This window comes from Fonsecaea pedrosoi (assembly GCF_000835455.1).
Source record: "Fonsecaea pedrosoi CBS 271.37 unplaced genomic scaffold supercont1.7, whole genome shotgun sequence".
Taxonomy (NCBI): domain Eukaryota; kingdom Fungi; phylum Ascomycota; class Eurotiomycetes; order Chaetothyriales; family Herpotrichiellaceae; genus Fonsecaea; species Fonsecaea pedrosoi.
Window position 1 is genome coordinate 363,888 of NW_013550609.1, and position 19,490 is coordinate 383,377.

At 52.3% G+C, this 19,490-nt stretch overlaps 9 protein-coding genes across 9 annotated transcripts; 6 read left to right on the top strand and 3 right to left on the bottom strand.

The window, feature by feature from the left end:
• Window positions 1–140: 140 nt before the first annotated feature.
• On the top strand, window positions 141–1,278 carry Z517_10198 (uncharacterized protein; the record flags this gene model as incomplete). Its single annotated transcript, XM_013423811.1, has 2 exons — window positions 141–334; window positions 393–1,278. The coding sequence occupies 2 exons, from the start codon at window positions 141–143 to the stop codon at window positions 1,276–1,278; spliced, it is 1,080 nt and encodes a 359-aa protein (XP_013279265.1).
• Window positions 1,279–1,516: 238 nt separating this feature from the next.
• Window positions 1,517–2,491, bottom strand: Z517_10199 (uncharacterized protein; the record flags this gene model as incomplete). The annotated part of the gene is made up of 2 exons (XM_013423812.1): window positions 1,517–2,138; window positions 2,202–2,491. 2 exons carry the CDS (start codon window positions 2,489–2,491, stop codon window positions 1,517–1,519), a joined length of 912 nt encoding a protein of 303 aa, XP_013279266.1.
• A 2,179-nt stretch (window positions 2,492–4,670) lies between these two features.
• On the top strand, window positions 4,671–6,005 carry Z517_10200 (uncharacterized protein; the record flags this gene model as incomplete). Its single annotated transcript, XM_013423813.1, has 2 exons — window positions 4,671–5,831; window positions 5,886–6,005. The coding sequence occupies 2 exons, from the start codon at window positions 4,671–4,673 to the stop codon at window positions 6,003–6,005; spliced, it is 1,281 nt and encodes a 426-aa protein (XP_013279267.1).
• A 1,691-nt stretch (window positions 6,006–7,696) lies between these two features.
• Z517_10201 (uncharacterized protein) lies at window positions 7,697–8,541 on the top strand (the record flags this gene model as incomplete). The annotated part of the gene is made up of 3 exons (XM_013423814.1): window positions 7,697–7,724; window positions 7,786–7,838; window positions 7,888–8,541. 3 exons carry the CDS (start codon window positions 7,697–7,699, stop codon window positions 8,539–8,541), a joined length of 735 nt encoding a protein of 244 aa, XP_013279268.1.
• Window positions 8,542–8,789: 248 nt separating this feature from the next.
• Window positions 8,790–9,932, bottom strand: Z517_10202 (uncharacterized protein; the record flags this gene model as incomplete). Its single annotated transcript, XM_013423815.1, has 2 exons — window positions 8,790–9,692; window positions 9,807–9,932. The coding sequence occupies 2 exons, from the start codon at window positions 9,930–9,932 to the stop codon at window positions 8,790–8,792; spliced, it is 1,029 nt and encodes a 342-aa protein (XP_013279269.1).
• A 537-nt stretch (window positions 9,933–10,469) lies between these two features.
• Z517_10203 (uncharacterized protein) lies at window positions 10,470–12,185 on the top strand (the record flags this gene model as incomplete). The annotated part of the gene is made up of 1 exon (XM_013423816.1): window positions 10,470–12,185. One exon carries the CDS (start codon window positions 10,470–10,472, stop codon window positions 12,183–12,185), a length of 1,716 nt encoding a protein of 571 aa, XP_013279270.1.
• A 292-nt stretch (window positions 12,186–12,477) lies between these two features.
• On the bottom strand, window positions 12,478–13,848 carry Z517_10204 (uncharacterized protein; the record flags this gene model as incomplete). Its single annotated transcript, XM_013423817.1, has 3 exons — window positions 12,478–12,654; window positions 12,712–13,264; window positions 13,424–13,848. The coding sequence occupies 3 exons, from the start codon at window positions 13,846–13,848 to the stop codon at window positions 12,478–12,480; spliced, it is 1,155 nt and encodes a 384-aa protein (XP_013279271.1).
• A 1,972-nt stretch (window positions 13,849–15,820) lies between these two features.
• Z517_10205 (uncharacterized protein) lies at window positions 15,821–16,492 on the top strand (the record flags this gene model as incomplete). Its single annotated transcript, XM_013423818.1, has 1 exon — window positions 15,821–16,492. One exon carries the CDS (start codon window positions 15,821–15,823, stop codon window positions 16,490–16,492), a length of 672 nt encoding a protein of 223 aa, XP_013279272.1.
• A 545-nt stretch (window positions 16,493–17,037) lies between these two features.
• On the top strand, window positions 17,038–18,216 carry Z517_10206 (uncharacterized protein; the record flags this gene model as incomplete). The annotated part of the gene is made up of 1 exon (XM_013423819.1): window positions 17,038–18,216. The coding sequence occupies one exon, from the start codon at window positions 17,038–17,040 to the stop codon at window positions 18,214–18,216; it is 1,179 nt and encodes a 392-aa protein (XP_013279273.1).
• Window positions 18,217–19,490: the final 1,274 nt, after the last annotated feature.

Genomic DNA, 19,490 nt, shown 5'->3' on the forward strand with positions numbered 1-19,490 from the left:
TGTAATGATTGCCGTCCGCTTAGTCTCCAAGAAGCCCCAGGTATGTGCTACGGAGGGCCGTGACCTCATCCACCCCAATCCACAGAAGGAGACACTGAGGCGCTTTTTCTCAGGTGTTGGCTTGTCTTTAGCACCTAGTTATGGGTCTGCACCGTCAGACAAAGGAGGTGCAAAGGAAAATATTTCTGATTGGTTTCAGCTCTGCAAGCATTCAATTTGCCAATGGTACGATCTCCGACGTTGCTTTAATATATGGGTCCGAAGCATATATTCGAGCCATGAAGCTATGGGACCATCTTGATGTTGACCCCCCACTTCTGGACCTCGAGAAAGAGTAAGTACATGCACTCGTACCTGGTCGAGGTGTCTGCGCCAAATTCTAAAGTACCAAGTTCTGAGACGAGCATATTCCCTCCTTTCCTACAACGACTACGATCGTGGTATCAGGCGCGGGTACAGCACGGCGCCGAAACCTCGCCTCAGGCCACCTACGAGGAACTCATCCCGATCGCGGAGATGATGAGTACACTTTTCTCCGAGGCGAATAAGTCAGTGCCCTTATCGAATAACTTGGTATTCCTGGCGATCCCAGACTTTGAAAATAGCACCAGTGATACCTTCACCCGGCCAATTCGCCAGCTTGTCCAATTAGCAGGACTTGACTGCCTCAGGTTCCAAAGACAGAGTCAGCTCTCACTTTTACACCTCTATGACCTGGACAACTGTTTTGGAATCTGGCTGGACTTGGTAACCGAGGTTCCTGATGAAGAGTGCGAAAAATACAAAGGCAGACACATACAGTCGGTACTCTCCGTCCATCTCGATCGATCCTCTCTGAATTTGCGGTCAATGATACGCGATGACGGTATATTCCTTCACACGCCGGGCTCCGTCAAAGTCCTCTGGGCGGATGAAGATGCCAAAGCGAATACTACAGATTGGGACTGGGTGGGACGTGCGCTTGAAGACTTCTTACACGACCACGATCTCATGTTTGATCTCCTGCTCCTCTCCGGCGCCCAGGTCACGGATAGCAATTTCCAACAAATCATCCGAGATAGGTTCAAAGACAACGAGAAAATCGTACCTCAGGACTACTTGCGAGTGTCGAAGGATCACTTGTTTGCCGCGGCGAGGGGAGCTGCGGAGCTTGCTAGGGTCAGCTTGTGTACGGGTGACGATGCATGCATGCCTAACTCGTGGTGCCCGATCAGTGAGCATTGTAGGAAATGGGCATGGCATTCGGATGACGATGCTCCAAGGAAGACAGAACTCTAGGGGAATCTTCGCGTGGCATGTGAGCTGTAAGCAAGTATCTGCAAGGAGTCTGTGAGAGAATGATCATACGCCTTCCAATGACGATGCGTTCAGTAATGATTTTGTCTGAAAACACTTTCCAAGGATATCATAATCCACCTTACTCCCTTCTCTTCCGTTCAAGGTTGTGTGGGGCAAGTTGCGAATTCCATTGGCGCTGAGAAAACCTGCGGAGAATTCATGCGAGGTGGGCGCAGACCTAGCACTGGCCGAACTGCTCACAGCGACATTGTTTCAAAGGAATACAGTGCACAGCTTCCTGTCCGAATATGACATGCCAGAGATACTCGAAGACCCGCCCGCTCGTATCGTCATCTAGTGGCGTATCAAGGAGCCACTGACGGTAATGCTCGTAGTCTGCCTGGCTGCGTCTCAGAGCCTGCTTTCTCGATATCGCAAATTGCGAACAACAGGGTTGAGCGATAACCTTGGGTATGTCGGAATAGTTCCCCCCAAACATGTATGGCCACGCTTCCCTCATGGCGTGCTCTGCCGTGCGGCGCTCGTCTTGTCGGTCGACTTGTATTTCTGCTGGGCAGCCCGGGTCGGGGACGCAGCGCATGTTGGCATATCCATGCTCTTCGAGGTATGCAAGCCTCAGAGACCTGATAGAATTGATTTGGTTGTGATTTTTACTGTCCGTATGCCATGCTGCAGGCCAGCCTTGCAGATGTGGATGAACGAAGACCATGTAGGATGGCAGAACGTCGTAGTGATCGATCATGAATGTGAGGTACGCCATAGCCTCTCTGCCTTTGTTGAGGGGTGGATGAAGCATTCCTCCATCTGGTTCATCCATGTAGTATATCGCCTGTTTCCAACTGGGCGGGTATCTTCGTCAGTACCCACAGAGTCAGTCATAGAGGGGATCCCGCGTGACATACTCTTGCAGATTGTCAAAGACCCAGCTCACATCTTCTCCGTGAGTCTTTGCCAGAATCACCGCTTTGTCCTCTGCCTCGGGTCCTGAGTAGATCCATGCTTTGGAACCATTGGGCTTCTTGAGGCCGTTAACCCTGTTAGATTCAATACGAGGACTCAATTTGTCGGACTGGTAACCCAGTCGAAATCTGACGGTCCCGCCAGTCTTCAACTTCCAGAGCAGATCTAGAGTCAGTAGGATGAGGATCGCGACCACGGATGCCAGGCGATATTGGAGCTTCGACAACAACATTGGTACATGGCAGCTCGCTTCTTGATAGCTTCGACACTGCAGCCGTGCGATATTCTGACGACTCTCAAGAAGAACCGTGAAGGCAAATAGGTCGCATCCAGCATACTATGAATAATAGCGCGCACATGTTGTGACTGCGACTTTACAATTGACTCGCGCATTGGTCGATCTTGTTTGTTTTTTTTTTTTTTGGTATGAGCAGCGACAAAGACCCACCAGCATGGCTAACATTCGATAGTACCGAGTCCTCTGGAGGGTTTTAGAGACGCGGTTCAGCTGGCGAGATCATGAGTAGTCAGTTGGCGACGGTGGATACATTGGGATAGACGCGTAGAACGTTCGAAGAGAGCATCGTCCTAGGCCCTTGAGCTTGACAACGGTTTTATTGCTTGACAAAACACGTAACTTTGGTGGTGCCAAAGACATCTCCACCAATATCAGGATCGCCCTCTTCGATGGTGTTTGTTGAAAATATTGTGGGCGTGACGAACAATTTCCTTTCGCTCTCGCACTTGTACCAGGCGGCCACTAATAGCGGTTCAGGTTACCCCAAAATAGTGGCCAAAAACACCCAATTTGGCAAACTGTTTACTCGTAATTATTATTACAAGAGTTGCCTTTGCATACTCGTACAGCAGTGTGCCATCTTCAAGTCTCTGCTGCAGCGCGCGTCCGTCGACAGATCTGACGCTGAGGACTATCGTAAACATTGACCATCAAGGATATGAAGGATTGCGGACTGAAGGATTGAAGGAACGCTGGACTGCGTCGGGCCGCAGTATCCGAGATATTATTACAATTCTCCAACCTCCGGCTTTTATACATCTGAACCACTTCATCCGGAACATCCTCTATTGATATTAATGTGGCGCCGTGATGATGCCTTGTGCCATCACTTTCCTCCTCTACGCTTGCCTCTTCATTGCACTACTGACTCTGATTTGGATAGGTGACGCTGAACTCGAGTTATCGGGGGACTTGGGCTGATCACATTATAGCCTTCTACGACCCAGTATACTTCTGGTGTATTCGTAAGCTATATCCCGATATGGTGCCTCGGGGACGCAGCTGCAATGCTGTGCGGCCTGGCCCCTGCCGTGAAGCAATTGCAAGAAGATCTTCTCGGTTAATGCAGCAGGGGAACGAGCTCTGAAGCTCGATGGAGTCCGACTAAAGCTTGGAGGAGCGAATTCGTAAACATGTCGATGTACGTGATTGGAACATATGAGTGGCTAGGTGTAGGCTTCTTACTGGTGTGTGCCGGGACTACCATCAGGTGGCTCGCTTTGTCATAGTTAGTCGGAATGGGCGAAGGAAGAGGCCGCAATGGCCACCGCTATCGAAGCTGAGGACGGTTTGAAATCATGATTGTTTCAGTTAGCTGGAATTGACAGGGTGAAGGACCGTGAAATGCGCCATGTGGTTACCAGGTAGAGTAAGGATTGTTTTTGAAGGAGGATGGGGTGGAAGACGGGATTCTTATAGAACTCAAAAGCGGCGGCGGGCCCGGCCTGCAACCATACTCCAAGGGGCCGGGCCGCCTAAACCGCAGGCGGATTTACCTTACTTGTACCGAGTACACAAGCAATTGATGCAACGGAGAGGGTCGTCCTACATCCACATGTCTGTTTCACATTGTTTTTGAGTAACATTCCTGACTGTGCCCACATTGTACAGTACCTGGGATCAGCGTGCTTTCCCTCATCATGGACGCCACGCTTTGCCAGCGCAGCCTCTCCCTCTGCGAAGAATCTATCCAAGCCCTTCGAGGAAAGATATGTCCAGGTTATACTCAAGATGCTTATTACAGGCCTTGATTGTGGGCACTATTGTCACTGCAACCTTCCTATTGTACGGACTACGAGCCTCTCGTGCCTCTTCGTTATTTGCGATTCCGATAGTCAAAAGTAGCTTCGACTGGTCCAACTACAGTTACCGACATTCCGTCAAATCCTTTGCTCCTCTTCCGACAGGAAAGCCCCAAACATTTCCTCGGGTCCAAAACCAATTTCGGCGGGAATCCGTATCTGCGGCGATACGGAGACGGTCACGGCAGCAGGTGATATTGAAAACCTTTAAGAAATGTTGGCAGAGCTACAAAACTCATGCATGGCTGAAAGATGAGTTACAACCAATCTCGGCAAAGAGTAAGGATACACTTGGTGGATGGGCAGCCACCATGGTCGACTCTCTCGACACTCTCTGGATCATGGGCCTCAAGCAGGAATTTCGTGAAGCTGTAGAGGCGGCTGCAGGCATTGACTGGGCGGTAACGTCGGATACCTCATGCAATATGTTTGAGATCAATATCAGACAGTTGGGAGGTCTACTCGCAGCATTCGACCTGAGCCAGGAGCCGGCTCTGTTGGCAAAAGCTATCGAGCTTGGGGACATGCTGTACGCGGGATTCGATACCCCGAACCATATGCCCCCTTTCTGGCTGGACTTTGAGAAGGCAAAGACAGGCCAACTGGTGGCAGATCAACAGCAAAGTTCAGCCGCATTAGGCTCGTTCGCCCTTGAGTTCACTCGCCTATCTCAGATTACAGGAGATCCGAAGTATTATGATGCTATCAGACGGGTGACCTTGACGTTTATCGAACATCAAGCCTCGACTCAGTTGCCGGGCATGTGGCCAACCTTCGTTAATGCCCACGACCAGAGCTTCGTCGGGGATATGTTCACACTAGGAGCCCAAGCAGATTCCCTCTACGAGTACTTGCTTAAGCTCCATTACCTCTTGGGTGGCTTAGAGCCAGCTTACGAGAAAGCTTACAGGGAATCTATGGCTACTGCGATCAAGCATTTGTTGTTTAGGCCAATGCTTCCTAATAATACAGATATACTCGTCGCCGGCTCCGCAATTATCATTGCTGGGACTGCCACACTTAGCCCGGAAGGTCAACACCTAAGCTGCTATACTGGTGGAATGTTCGTCCTAGGGGGAAAGCTCCTTTCGCTTCCAGAGCATGTCGACATTGGGGCAAAACTAACACAGGGTTGTATCTACGCTTACAATGCATTTCCAACTGGTATCATGCCCGAGACCTTCCGGATGCGGCCCTGTCCATCGCTCCAAGAGTGCGCGTGGGACGAGACAATGTCTTCTAGGTCACTACCAGAAGGGTTTGTTTCGGTCTCCGATCGATCGTACTCGCTTCGTCCAGAGGCTCTTGAAAGTGTGTTCATACTCTACCGGACAACCGGGGATGCGAAATTACTAGACGCCGCGTGGACTATGTTCGAATCTATACAAGCTGCCACGGAGACCGAACACGCCAACGCTGCCATCATCGATGTGACTGTGGCTGGTAAGCCATTGAAGAAGGATTCAATGGAGGTAAGAGCTGTCCAAAACTTCGGAGGCTGCAAACCTGTGCTGAGAATTCCATAGAGCTTTTGGCTGGCAGAAACGCTCAAGTATCTCTACCTCATTTTCTCGCCGCCTGATCTTGTCAGCCTGGATGAATACGTCCTGAATACCGAGGCACATCCCTTGAAACGTCCGACGTGAACTTGTGGCTGGTGATCGGAAAACTCGAGGTTTCAGTTTCGTGAGAGCCTCTCCAGCGTTACAGCGTGGGACCTTGAAGATGAGATCAGAACTCGGCCAACCACTGAACGCGAACATCGCGCCTGTGGCCACTTTATTTTACGTGTTACGCGACGAGGCTGGAGCCAAGACGACCCAGTTTTTAAGCGAGTCTACACCACACGTCCAAATTAGAGCGGCACCATGATTATCCCAATATGGATGACTTTGGCAGCATACATCCCCATATAAGAGAAACACTTGCCTAGTATCCAGTATCTAACATTCTATAAACTCCCTGCCTGCTCACCATGTTTCACGCTTCTCTGCGCACTTTTCTTCTCAACTGTTAGAATGAGAACACTGGAACCGCGCGTGAGGACCCAGATTCAATCGCCAGGGCTTATGAGACGTGGATATCTGGAGTCAGCCTGGTGGGGAATGGGTATATGGCTATTCATTCACATCAGATACAGCGCCAGGTAAATTTCTGCAGACGTCGATGGCGTACTTGTCGAAGGGACAATCCTTATTTTCTTGTGAGCCTTTGTCCCGGCGCACGTGATATAATGCCGCTCACTGGCGTTGTCTTCTGTGCCTCAGGACCCAGGGTCAAACCTCAAGATTGACAGTCTGAATAGCTCTCACACATTGGATACGGCATGCTCGTACTCTAGAGAAGACGATAGCAGATATATACCAGTCTATCAGGAAGGACGTACAAGTACACTACTGGGAGAGGAGCATGGAATACTCGTTTGCAAATCTCGGCGAAAGTATCTTCCGCCCCGTCACCTTCGGATGAACCGTTCCGAGCTTCCTTCCGCTTGTCAGGATCAGGCTCAGACTGAGGCTTTGGCAGCCTTTCAATTTTGCCTGGTCCATTCAGTAACAAATATTGACGCGCCACAGGGCCACTACACCAGCACGTCGTGAACATTCGCAGACCAAGTTTGCTGGTCATATTCTCCCTTGTCCGATTTTCCTGTACTTGCCTTCCCTCGACCAGAGTTGTTTTGCTGTCATGGATCGAAGCCTAGACGAAACCATTGCGGAACGCCAGGTCCGTCCCTGCAACTGACCCTACCGCTAGCTTCTGATGCTGATGATCTCCCAGAGAGCAGACACACGCTCTCGCAGAGCGCCTTTACCGCAGCAGCAGCGCCGTAGAGAATACAACTACCCTCGCGATGGCGTCAGAAAGGTGGGCGACACAGTCTCTCGTTTGCTTGCCCGCGTCAGATCTGACTCTCGTGGTGTTCAGGTCGGAACATCCTCTCCTCTCCTCTAGTACCCGCCTGTCCCGCCAGTACGATTGATCGCCGCATCATCTCGACTTACCTCACATGTGTTGCTCCGACAATTCGACGCGCTTCAGGCCAGGGACAGTTTGACAGACGAGCTAACCTAGATCTTCCTCCCCCACAGCCTGCTAGGGATGATCGCACGAACTTGGACAAGTAAGGGACCACACACACACACACACGCACACACGCATATGCGCAGTGAAAATTCAGGGGGCTAAACCGTCTGCAGTGATTGGGTTCACGACCGATACGATGACGAACCAGAGAGTATGGAGCTGCACAAACACAATAGACAATGGCGAGAGTGACTGACGGTGGAAGCAGGCCGCCGCTACGATCGACCAAGGGAAAGCAATCACCGTCGCGATGAAGATCGTTCGGCAGAACGCGACAGGTAAGACTCGGTTGTCGTGAATGATTAGACCAGGGCTGATTGTTCAGAAAACCCCCTCCAGCCAAACTCAGAGTCGACAATCTACATTATGACCTGACAGAGGATGATATTTGGGTATGCCGTTTCACGTGCCCGCCGGACTTCTGGTCCTGACATGGTATAGGACCTTTTCCAACGCATTGCTCCGGTGAAGGAGGCTCGATTACGCTATGACCGCGCTGGCCGTTCTGAAGGGGTCGCCTTTGTCACCTATGAGCATGTCGCCGATGCAAGAGCTGCGATCCGCGAATTCGACGGTGCCAACGCCAAAGGACAGCCAATCCATCTCACACTGCTCCCACTCCCGAGACGGGACAACCCGTTTGATCGCGTAGAGAACCCCAAGAGCCTGTTCGACAGAATTGAGGCACCGGCTAGCCGCAGTCGACGACGAAGTGAAAGTCCGATGGAAGAACTTGACGAAGAGCGAAGAAACCGCCGCGCGCCCCGACGGGGTGGCCCGAGAGACCGAAGGAGTGACACCACCAAACCTCCTCCGGAGAACATTGATCGCTACATCCCAGGTCAGCGCGACAGCCGAAGTTCAAGTCACCGCGGAGGACGGAGACCAGGTGAACGGAGGGAGCGCGCCGGCCGAGATGGAGAGGGCCATAAATTGGTGAACGGCAGGCCTCGAAAGACCGCGGAAGAACTCGATGCAGAGATGGACGACTATTGGGGACACGGCAACACGCACGAGGGCACCTCGGCCAACAGCGCCTCCGAGGCGCAAGAAGCTCAACCCGTCGCTGGGGATGACATCGACATGATTGAGTAAAGGATGACTGACTGTCAAGGACCCCCAAAATAGGCAATTCTGTAAAAGTAGTTCCTCCGCGCAGAGGAACCGGGAGCGGAGGATGGGGGAAAGCCCCTGGACCTTCAGACGCCCGCAGGAAAAGGCATGAAAAGGAATAGGCAAATCCCAGACGAGATTGAAAATCCAGACTCTGATTCTTTGTGTGAAAGCTAAAAAAAAAAAATGATTGGATCTGAACAAGAGAGCAGAAATTCCACTCGTCTAACTTAACCCAGCTTGGCCTGCACAAAGTCTTCGACAGCCTTCAGGCCTTCTTCGGCGCCACTCCCCTTGACGGTCTTGGGGAACATGATGTAGCCGTGGGGACCCCCGGGCACGATTTTAACCACCGACTCCGCCCCGGCCATCAGCCACTTCATGCTCATGAACATTGTGTCGTCCAGGAGACAGTCCTCCGTGCCGCAGGTGAAGAGGGCCGGGGGCAACTTTCCCCTCAGCGGCTCCAAGTCGGCGAACAGCGGGGATATGGACGGGTGTCTCTTCTCGTCGTGGCTCATGCCGGGGAGAAAGGCGTCGATATAGTGGTCCATCAGGTCCCGATCCAGGATCAATATCTGCGGGCGTTTAAAGTTGTATACTTGCGGGGTCCATATCATCGAGTAACACCCAAAGTGTAGCAGGAGGCCCTTGAAGCGGAAGTCCGAGTACTTTGGGTCCTGGTGTTGCAGGAGGTGAAGAGTGATGAGCATGCTTAAATGTCCACCAGCGGACTCTCCGCCCACAAACTTTAACGAGGCTCCAAACTGAGCCTCGGCGTTGTCAACCAACCATTCCGCGGCGTCGAAACAGTCGTGAGGGCCTGCAGGATACGGGTCCTCAGGCGCAAGGCGGTAGCCGACCGATATACACAACATGCCCGTGGTGTCTGCGATCTCCTGCAAGGTGGGATCTTGCGACTTTTCGTCCTGAAGAACCCAGCCACCGCCGTGGATGTGAAGAAATACTGATTTGATGGGGTTTCCGTTCTGAGGCCGCAGGATTCGACAGGGGATGGTGCGGGCAATATCCCGGCTTGGAATGGAAAACTCCTGCGCAGAATCGAGATAGACCGCTTTAGGAAGGGGTGTCTCTCCGGCGGCGCGCATTTCGCGATAGCGTTTGGCGCCGACCTGTTTTGCAGAAAGAGACGGTTGTGGTTGGTACAGGTATTGGTCCAGAACCGGAGTCTCTATAGGGAGAAAACAGAGGCAGGGTGTGCGTTATGCCCTATCCATGAAACTCACCTCGTACCATTTGGGCCCGTGTGCCATGATATCCATCAGTCCCTGATTGAACGCTTTGGTCTCTTCTGAGATGGCGGCTGGGTGGAACTTGCTGGTCTCGAGGGTGACAGCATTATGGGCATCCATACTTGGGACTTGCTATGGTATCGGCGGGCAATAGGGTCAATATTCGAGGAGTCGAGGGGTTCATCAATCGCAAACACAGGACGTTAGTGTTGGTAAAGGACTTCTTTGACCTCCCACCCTCAAGACTGTGACATTGTTTTGAGTGGACTTCTCCACTTGGAGGTTGATCAGCGTAGGAGCCGAGGACATCTCCATACGAATCGGATCATGAGTGCTGTATCTCCGACTGTCAGCATTGTGTGTTCTCTGTGGGGGGATCGAACGTCTTTAGGTATCTCTTTTCTGAAATGCGTGGGCGGTAATGTAAGATTGCGCCCTTCAAGGGACAGAGAGTACAAGAGGGAGAGAGTAGGAAATAAAGGGCCGGTGCAAGCAGGCAATATGCATATAGCGCGTTGATGCTTCTCCGTGGATAATTACGTCGGAGCATATAATTCCTTACCGCAGTCATCTTCGCCCTCCGAATTTTAGTCTGTCATTGCTCTATATCAAGGCAGCATCATCCTGTATCCAACAACTGTCCTCTAAAGTCTCGCCATGGAGGAGGATGCATTCAAAGACTATCTGCCGGCCTCATTCGGAACAACTGGGGGTGAATTCGACGTTGAATCCCAGATGGAGACTGTGAGGAGGAAAGTCGCCGGTCTGCCTGAGCCCAAGGGCAAGGATTTGGCCAGTTCGAAAGGTGACAGCGACTCGGACGACGACTCCGATGATGATTCGGAAGATGAAGACGAATTTCCTGTTTCTCATGAGATCGTCTTCAAAACCCACGATCGTGCCGTCACCACAATCTCGTTGGACTCGTCTGGTTCGCGGATGATCACCGGCTCGACAGACTGCACAGTCAAACTATATGACTTTGCTGCCATGGCGCCCAACACTCTACGGGCTTTCAAGTCTGTGGACCCTACATTCACAAAGGGCTCGGCGTCGTCGGAGACTCATCCGGTGCATACCGCCAAATTCAACCCAAATTCACCAAGTCAGGTTCTCGTCGTCTCGGCCACTTCCCAAGCCAGGATATTATCCCGCGATGGCGAAACACAGACCGAGTTCGTCAAGGGCGACATGTACCTCCGCGACATGAACATGACCAAAGGCCACATCAGTGAAATCACCTGTGGGACGTGGCATCCATATGCCTATGATCTCTGCGTCACTGCCGGAACTGATAGCACCTTGCGCATTTGGGACGTGAATGTTCGGAATAAGCAGAAAGAGGTCATCGTCCACAAATCGAAGCTTGCGGGCTCAGCTGGACGAAGTCGAATGACCGCTGTCGCATGGGGCAGTCAGGTTGAAGGCGGGAATAGTCTTCTTGTCGCTGCCGCGCTGGATGGCTCTCTGCTCATGTGGGGAGGGGACGGACCTCACCACAGACCTAGTGGCGAGATCACGCAAGCTCATACGAGCGACTCTTGGACAAGCGGCATAGACATCAGTGCCGATGGACGACTGGTCGTCACGAGGGGAGGCGATGACACGATTAAGCTATGGGACACCCGCAAATTCAAACAACCCGTCAATACCACAACTCATACCTCGACATCAAGCCAATACCCAACTTCGAACATCTTGTTCGCTCCGAATGCATCCTCTATTGTCACGGGCTCCGAGACTGGGGACCTTCACATTCTCAACCCAGCAACATTGAAGCCCGAGCTCGTTACTCCCGTCACCCCCGGGTCACCTTTGGTCAGCGTCCTCTGGCATGACAAATTGAACCAAATAATCACCGGCAGTGCCAACGGCGAAACGCACGTTCTTTTCAATCCTAAAATTTCCACAAAAGGAGCGGTAATGGTAATGTTCAAGCCACCCAAGCGTCGCCACATAGACGATGACCCAACCCTCACCACGGACATGTCCCAAGGGGTGTCGAGCGACGCGATCATCAACCCAGGAACCGCCAGTGAGGCCATTCAGGGCAGCACATTTGCCTCGAGACACCCAACCATCGGGCTCACGGCGTCAGGAAAATCGCGCGATCCGAGGAGACCGCACATTCCAGCCACCACACCGTTTGGCAAGAGCCAGCCCGATGAGCGCCACATCAAGGAACGGATCCCGCTCAGCACGATGAGAGAAGAGGATCCGCGAGAAGCCCTTCTGAAATATGCCGACAAGGCAGAGAAGGATCCTATGTTTACGAAGGCATGGAAAACCACACAGCCCAAAACCATTTATGCAGAATTAAGCGACGACGAGGAAGGAGATGTTGGACCACAAAAGAAAAAGCAGAGAACGTAACTCTTCAGGTTTGACCCTTTGCGAGGACACATGATATAATGTCGCTGGACGGCGTTATATCACGTACTTCAGGACAAAAGCTCACGAGAAAATGTGGGACCGGCTTGCTGCTTGGGAGAATAAGACAACCTTTTGAGGGGATCAAGAGCATAAGACTCCGTTCGAAGTATGAAGAGAAACCGTCGATCCCAATTTACACAGGCCTGCCATAAAAAGCGTATACTGTACAGGCGGAGTCGCTGAGGGCCAAACCGAACTTCTTTTCCTCCATCTGGTGGACATGCAAGACTCTTCAAACTTCCTTCGCCGGCTCGCCGGTAATGGCTTCCATAATTCCCTTGCGGGATGGATGAACGAGCCGCTTGATACCCAACCAAGGAGTATTCATCGGGGATTCGCCTGTGTAAATCAGAGTGTCGTACAAGAAGCCGCCAAAGGTGCATCCAATAAAGGGGCAGATCATCGGAACCTGGGAATTTCCATGTCAGCAACGTATGCAAATGGCGAGAAAACAAGGACAACGCACCCAGAAATAGTATCCTCCGGCGCTCCATACTTCATGGCCATAGCCCACGAAATAGGTGAATAGCCTGGGACCAAAATCTCGAGCCAGATTAATGGCATAGCCGGTCTCCCAGCCAAGGGTTGCTCCAATGCCAAAGATCAAGAAGAACAATCCGAGAGGAACCATTACACCCGCTCCCAGGTTCGCATCGTCCTTCAAGGCAAAGATGACAAACACCAGCACGGAGCTCGAGATGATCTCGGAAAACACTTGGCCCGTCTTTGTCAGGAACGGTTGCGGGTAGGTGCAGAAGACGCCCGCTGTGGCATGGTCCGAGAAGCCGGGGACGGTGCGGATCGACGAGCCCCCTTCATACGCGTCGATCGCCGACTTGTAGTTGCCGTAGATGACGGCCGCGCCGCAGAAGCAGCCTAGCACCTGAGCGGCCGCGTAAATCGGGAACTTGTACCACGGAAACTTGCGGTACAGGCAATTCACAAATGTGATGGCCGGGTTCAAATGGCCTCCTGCGCACCCTGCGACGTAGACACCTAGCATGACACCGATGCCCCACCTGTTGGACAGAAGAAAATCAGCAAATTGGCCAGGTGTTTTGTGAGCACGGAACGCATTTCACGATTCACAGGCCTCACATGCATTGAAGAAGGGGGAGTGGAATCTTGGAGGGTTGACAGTGATGGACTGGGAGACGAGAGAGAAGCAAGACACGTACCCCCAGGATATGGACTGATATTCACCCTTGTTTTGACTGCTCGGGGGCAGATTGGGATTCGCACTCAATGTCACCTGCGCCACGCTGCCGTCGCCAAACAGGATCATGATGAATGTGCCCATGAACTCGGCGAACGGGTCTCTCAGATGGTGCCTGATGCGACTCCACAGCAGATTCTTGTGGTGCTGATAGTCTTCCTCCGCCTCGCTGTATTTGAGCGCATTGTCGATAGGCGGGCCGTGCTCTTGATGATACGGGTAGGGCACTTGTGGGTTAGGGTCCATGCTCCGCGCATGTTGTTCGGCATCGTGTTCGCGGTGGGCAAACGTGACTTCGTCCGAAGCCCGGTCCGACGACGAAGAGCCGGCGGTGCGCATGTGGGGGAGGTGGAAGGGGTGTTCTTTTTGTTTTTCGAGATTGTCCATGGTGGGACAGAATCTTAGAACTCACGCTTTGTCTCTAGAATGGGGGCCTGGCATCTATGACTGAGGCTGAATGGACATATGGGGACGAATGCAAAAGGGAGGAGAAAGAGAAGTCAATGTAAGGATCCAGATGGGGTTGCGACATGTTTGACTTCATATGTATGACTTCAGTTAGCTATCGAGTCGTATCGCCTACCTCTGAATGTGGTCGTAAGGCCAGACGTTCCTATCAGATGACAAGCCCACAACTGTGGTTCGGGAAGACTAGCATGGAGGACTCGATAGAAAAAGGCCGCAAAATGGATACTACCTCCCGCGGCAGGGGTGCAGAGCAATAGCTTCATCGGCTCTTGCACGGAAAGGTCCTTTCATTTTCTATTCCGTCACGAATATTGATTGGTTCAAAGCATTTTTGATATCTCATGGCACTGGGTGGTTGGTGACACGCGGGCCCGTTGGCTAACAGGCGTGGTCAGCTTCATCATAGCAATTGCGGGATGTGCATGGGGAATTCCGACAAGGAGGACGCTGTTTGAACTGATCATTGATGATGCAGACCGACGTCAGTGGCAATGGTATCCCTGAGCGGAGTGGAGATGGAGGTTCTCTTTCTGATGGACGAAGCGCATCGCAAAAGGAGGCATGATTGGGCCTGGTAGACGTCATTCAATGCCGAGCCCATCCATCGCAGAGAGCGGAGAGTGCCAAGATCATATAGTCAGAGGGGGATCGGCGCAACGTCTGTGGTCGTTCTTCGGAGGGGTCATTAGCCTGCGGGGGCGGAGGATGTAAATCGAATTCTTCTTCTGATCGCTGATAGTACTGGACCGTAAACACCAATGAAGGGAGAGACTGACCTGGTGAGAGGGTTGTCTTTCGGTCCCTCGTGTTGATGGTGTCCCGAATCCACTTGTGCTCCTGGCGACCACGGGCTTGGGAACTCCCGCTCTTTTGCAGCCGGTATGACCAGAGCAGTGGTTTATGTACCTGTCAGCTTTTGTCCATTCGACAATGTGGATTTTCCTCGTGTTTCTGAAGTCGCTTTCGTTTTGGAACCTGTCGGCCAATGAGGCGTGGTTCACACCGACGGGGTTTTAAATGCCCGGTATTGTGTGGAAGATGCCTGCAAGGATGAGGGATGTCTCAGCACTTGGTGTATTTCCGCAGACGATGTCGCTACCGCGCCGGGTATAACGTCTGAGTGGGTGGGTGTCTCGTCGATGGAATGGAATTGCCGACTCTGAGATCAATCACAACATGACGTCAAGTTTCCGACAGAGAGATGCGATATGGGAGCAAGTGAGTTGCCCCCGTTAGCTGTCTGGAGGTCTACTCAAAGGTATATGGGATTTCTGTATGATGAGACCACGAGATAATGTTCGACTTGATACAACCAGCACCTTGATGGAATCTAGGTAAAGGTGAAGATATTGAACAAGAGTCGGGAGGGAGAAGTCCTCGAAAAGAACCGCATGCTGCTTATCGGCACGTGATGATAAAAATGACGACTTAGAACTAGCCACATAGAGCACCTCAGTTTGAGCTTCATCCAGACACACCTTCCTATTCTTCCTTTCGGCGCCAGGAGATCATGTTGACTCATTCACGATGTGACCATATCAAGTCGCGGAACTGCCTACTGCCTGTTATGAAGCGGTTGGGGCTCTATCAATGGCAGACTACCCTATTGGCGCACCCTTCTGACGGCCTGATGGAACCTGTACAGCCGCCTCCACTATTGTCGGATGAGGGGTAAACAGAGCAAAGATTACTAGATGTGGTCCAATTTTGCTCGGTCGAGCGCCGCAGTCTGAGATTCGGTTTTGTTGACATTGCCATCTGCTCAGACCACATCTCCTGAGCCCTGAAAACTGACCTCTTCGTTAAGCTGTTTCGGAACAACAAATTCTCCAACCCTCAAAGGTCGAGTTCGTTATCTGCATCCGTCCCTCCGCTCGCTTCCTCTGTCACCATGGCCGATGCAGCAACCAGAGCAGCCGAGACTCTCCGCTCAAAGCAGAAGCCTTTGAAAGACAAATACCGATCCGACCCTTCTTCCGCTCTCGTTACCTTGTCCTCCAGTGGCACTCTTGACCCTACCTCAACCAGCCTAACATGTTCCCTTTCGTCGAGCACCGCTGCGCGAAAAGTGGCTGGTCTACATCGAGCTGCAGGTGGGGAAGGATTTGATGCCTCGGGCGAATTGTGCTCGGGAGACATGCTGCTCGAATCACTGGTGGCTTGCTTTGGTGTCACGGTTCGCGCCGTGGCTACGAGTCTAGGCATTCCTATCAACAATGGAACAATTACAGCAGAAGGAGATCTAGACTTTCGCGGCACCATGGGTATCAAGGACCCTGAGGGCAATCCTGTGCCGGTTGGATTCACAACCATCAGGCTGATTGTGCGGCTCGATGTTGACCAGGAGAACAAGTCCAAGGTGGACAAGCTTGTCGAGCTGAGTGAGAGATACTGCGTGGTTTTGCAAACGATAAAAGGAGGCGTCCGTGTCGAAACCAAACTGGGGCACGTAGGGGACGTGGCCCCCAACGCACGAAAGGATGAAGACGACGCTGTCCATCAAGGCAAGGGGGAAGGCATGTCGGACATTCCGCCCAATGAAAATGTCCTCAAGGTGAACTGAGACCTCTCGAGAAATCGCATTCATGACGAAGTTTGCTCATGCCATATACGAGTACGACGACATCCTGATTTCCTCGTAGATTTCCCTCATGGTGGTGTATACTAGTGCAGTAGCTTCTTCCTGATCATAGTCCGTCCTCCTCGAAATTGTGCCTGGTGTGGCTGTGTGGCTGGTGTGAGGACGAGCTCAGCCAATGACAATCGAGATCCCTGTCATCCTCGGTGGCTGTGTCGCTCGTCTCCAGCCACAACGTTATTCTAACCGAACTGCGTCTCCAATCCATCGTCAGATCAGGCCACCCACCGGCTTCAGCTAATTACCCATCCTGCCATCAGAACAAGGCTGCCTGCTCTTACTAGTACCTCGTGCATATCTCAACGGCTAGTGTGGCCCGCGGCTTCTTCCCGAAAGCCTATAAGTGTCCCAATCCTCAATCGCCCCCAGCGCTTCAGCTTGACCTCGATCAACTTTCACCTCACCTACAACCTTGAGAGATCAAAGATTAAAGGACTTGCCGCCGCCGGAGGATTGCCGCTCTAAACACCATGTCTAGTCAGGACTACTACTACAATAATCCCAACTACAACAACAATCAGTATCCTGAGCAGCACGGTTACAATAACGCTGGCGACCAAGGTTATCAGCAATGGCAATCTCCATCTGGGCCTCCTCATGGATACGGTGACCAGTCGTACAATCAAGGCTACGAGCAGAACAGACCATATGACTATGCGTCTCCGCCGCCACAAGACTACCAGCAGCCATACGGTCATCACGGAGGTTACCAAGGCCCGAATGACCATTATTCCGATCACGCAAACCAATATACTTCCCCTCCACCCGAACATTCGTATCATCAATCCAATTATCCCACTCAAACCCCTGACTACGGGTATGGCGACCAGGCTCAACGTGGCCACTCACCTCATCCACCTCCTTACCAAAGTCAATATGACACTTTTACGCCGCCGCCAGGCCCACCACAATCTCACATGGGCGATGCTTACCCTCCACAACACGGCGCCCCGCTTGACCCCAATGCTCCAGTCTCTCAGGATCGCGGCCTCATGGGCGCTGTAGCTGGGGGTGCTCTGGGTGCATACGGTGGCCATAAAGTAAATCATGGGTTCCTCGGGGCGGTAGGAGGTGCTATAGCTGGCTCTCTGGCGGAGGATGCCCTCAAAAAGCACAAGAAGGAGAAGAAGAACAAAGCCGACCGCCCTGCAGGGCTCCGTCGGGACTCTTCGTCGTCTAGCTCGTCCTCCTCGAGCAGCAGTTCATCGGACGACGAGAAGAAGAAAAAGAAGAAATACGGCGTGGCTGCCGCTGGCGTGGCGGGCACTGCTGCGTATGGGATGAACCAACATTCAAAACATCAGCAAGGCCAAAGGTCAGCAGCGCCAATGCATGGCAACTTCTCTTCTTCTTCGAACAGCATCACGCTGGACAGGGACTACGACCTCATCGCCTCCTGCACCAACGTCCATGGCGAGCACAAGCTGTCCTCCATCTCGCTGAACGACTGCCTGACCAATTCACATGGTCATTTTGCGTGGTATCGAGGAGGCAACTTCGGGGCCAGCGCACGAAATGTCAGGTTGATTGAGAACGGCAGAGTTCTGGAGGCTGAACTGGGTACCGGGGACGGCAGATGGAACAGGGACTGGATTCACCTGGACGAGCGCATAAGCAACAACGACGGAGAGCTGATATTTCTCAACTAGTCTGACCTAGCAGCAGTTGAGAAACTAAAGCTGTGGATTGATATCACGATGTGCATGTGTTTTGGAAGTTATTTGACGATGAAATGTATGGTTTGATTGAATATTTTGGACAACGACTTGGTTTCATTGCTTCTCAGGAGTGGGTGACCGATGGAGAACCCGTTTAGATTGCAATTTGTTTCCTCGACACGATGCTGAAACCTCTACCCTTCTTCTCTGATACTGACGAACGAGATGATTAGCCGCAGAGCGACCCTCACGCCAATACCCATTGTCCTGCCATTGCACAATGCTCTGAGTCTCAAAGGCCTTATTCGTGGTTTGATGTATCTGCCCCCCCGCCCCCCCCCCCCCCAAAAACGACATTGCATTCATACGTTCTGTCCTTGGATATGGAGGCCTGGCGGCCTGCCCTGATATATTGACAGGCATCTCTCTCTGTTCAGAGCGATTGCGCAGCCTACCACTGAGCTCACTGGTTGTTGGGCACAAGCCCTCCCATGGCATCACTACACGGGGCAGACCTGTCGTCTGTGGTGGACAGAAACATCGGTTGTGACTGACGTCGGCGGCAGCAGCACCACACCTGGTCCGAATGCTCCATGTCTGGCGGCCCAAACGACGGAACCAGGCCTAAGAGGCATGATTGGTGTGCCCGCTTCACCATCTCCTGATTTCACATGGTCTTTCGTTGGCTGCCGTTAGAGGGCACGTGGGAGCCTTCTCCTTCTCCAGCGTTGGGCATGGCGTGATGTCTCTGTGTCTCTGGTGTCAAGTCCCAGAACCAAATGGCAGTTCTTTGCAAAATACTTGATCTCTCTCCCTCTCCTTCCAAGACCACCTTGTGACCCGGAGGTAGCATTCGACTGCCACATATGGCCTGATCGGTCAGTCTCACATATATCTACAGCATCTAACTTCTTACCAGGGCAGAATACATACGCTATTGCCCTCCCCCTTCACGCCGGTTTTACTCGCAACATGGTAGGCGAGAAAGGGGGGGGGGGAGTGAAAGACCACGTGACACGGGAGACAAGGCTGCATCTTTTCAGGGATTTTCTTGGCATAGGACGCGGCATCCACGGACAGCAGCACCACCACCACCAGCTGAACACTGGGGTATTGTACTATATATGTACTCGGCACAAAAGGGAACGAGGACAAAGGGAACGAATGAGTGGGCTGGTGAGTTTTCGGACAAACTGCATCGCTGTTGTCGGGGAATGGGACCTGTCTCCCACCCCCACCAGGTTACGATCCAACGCATTTCCATG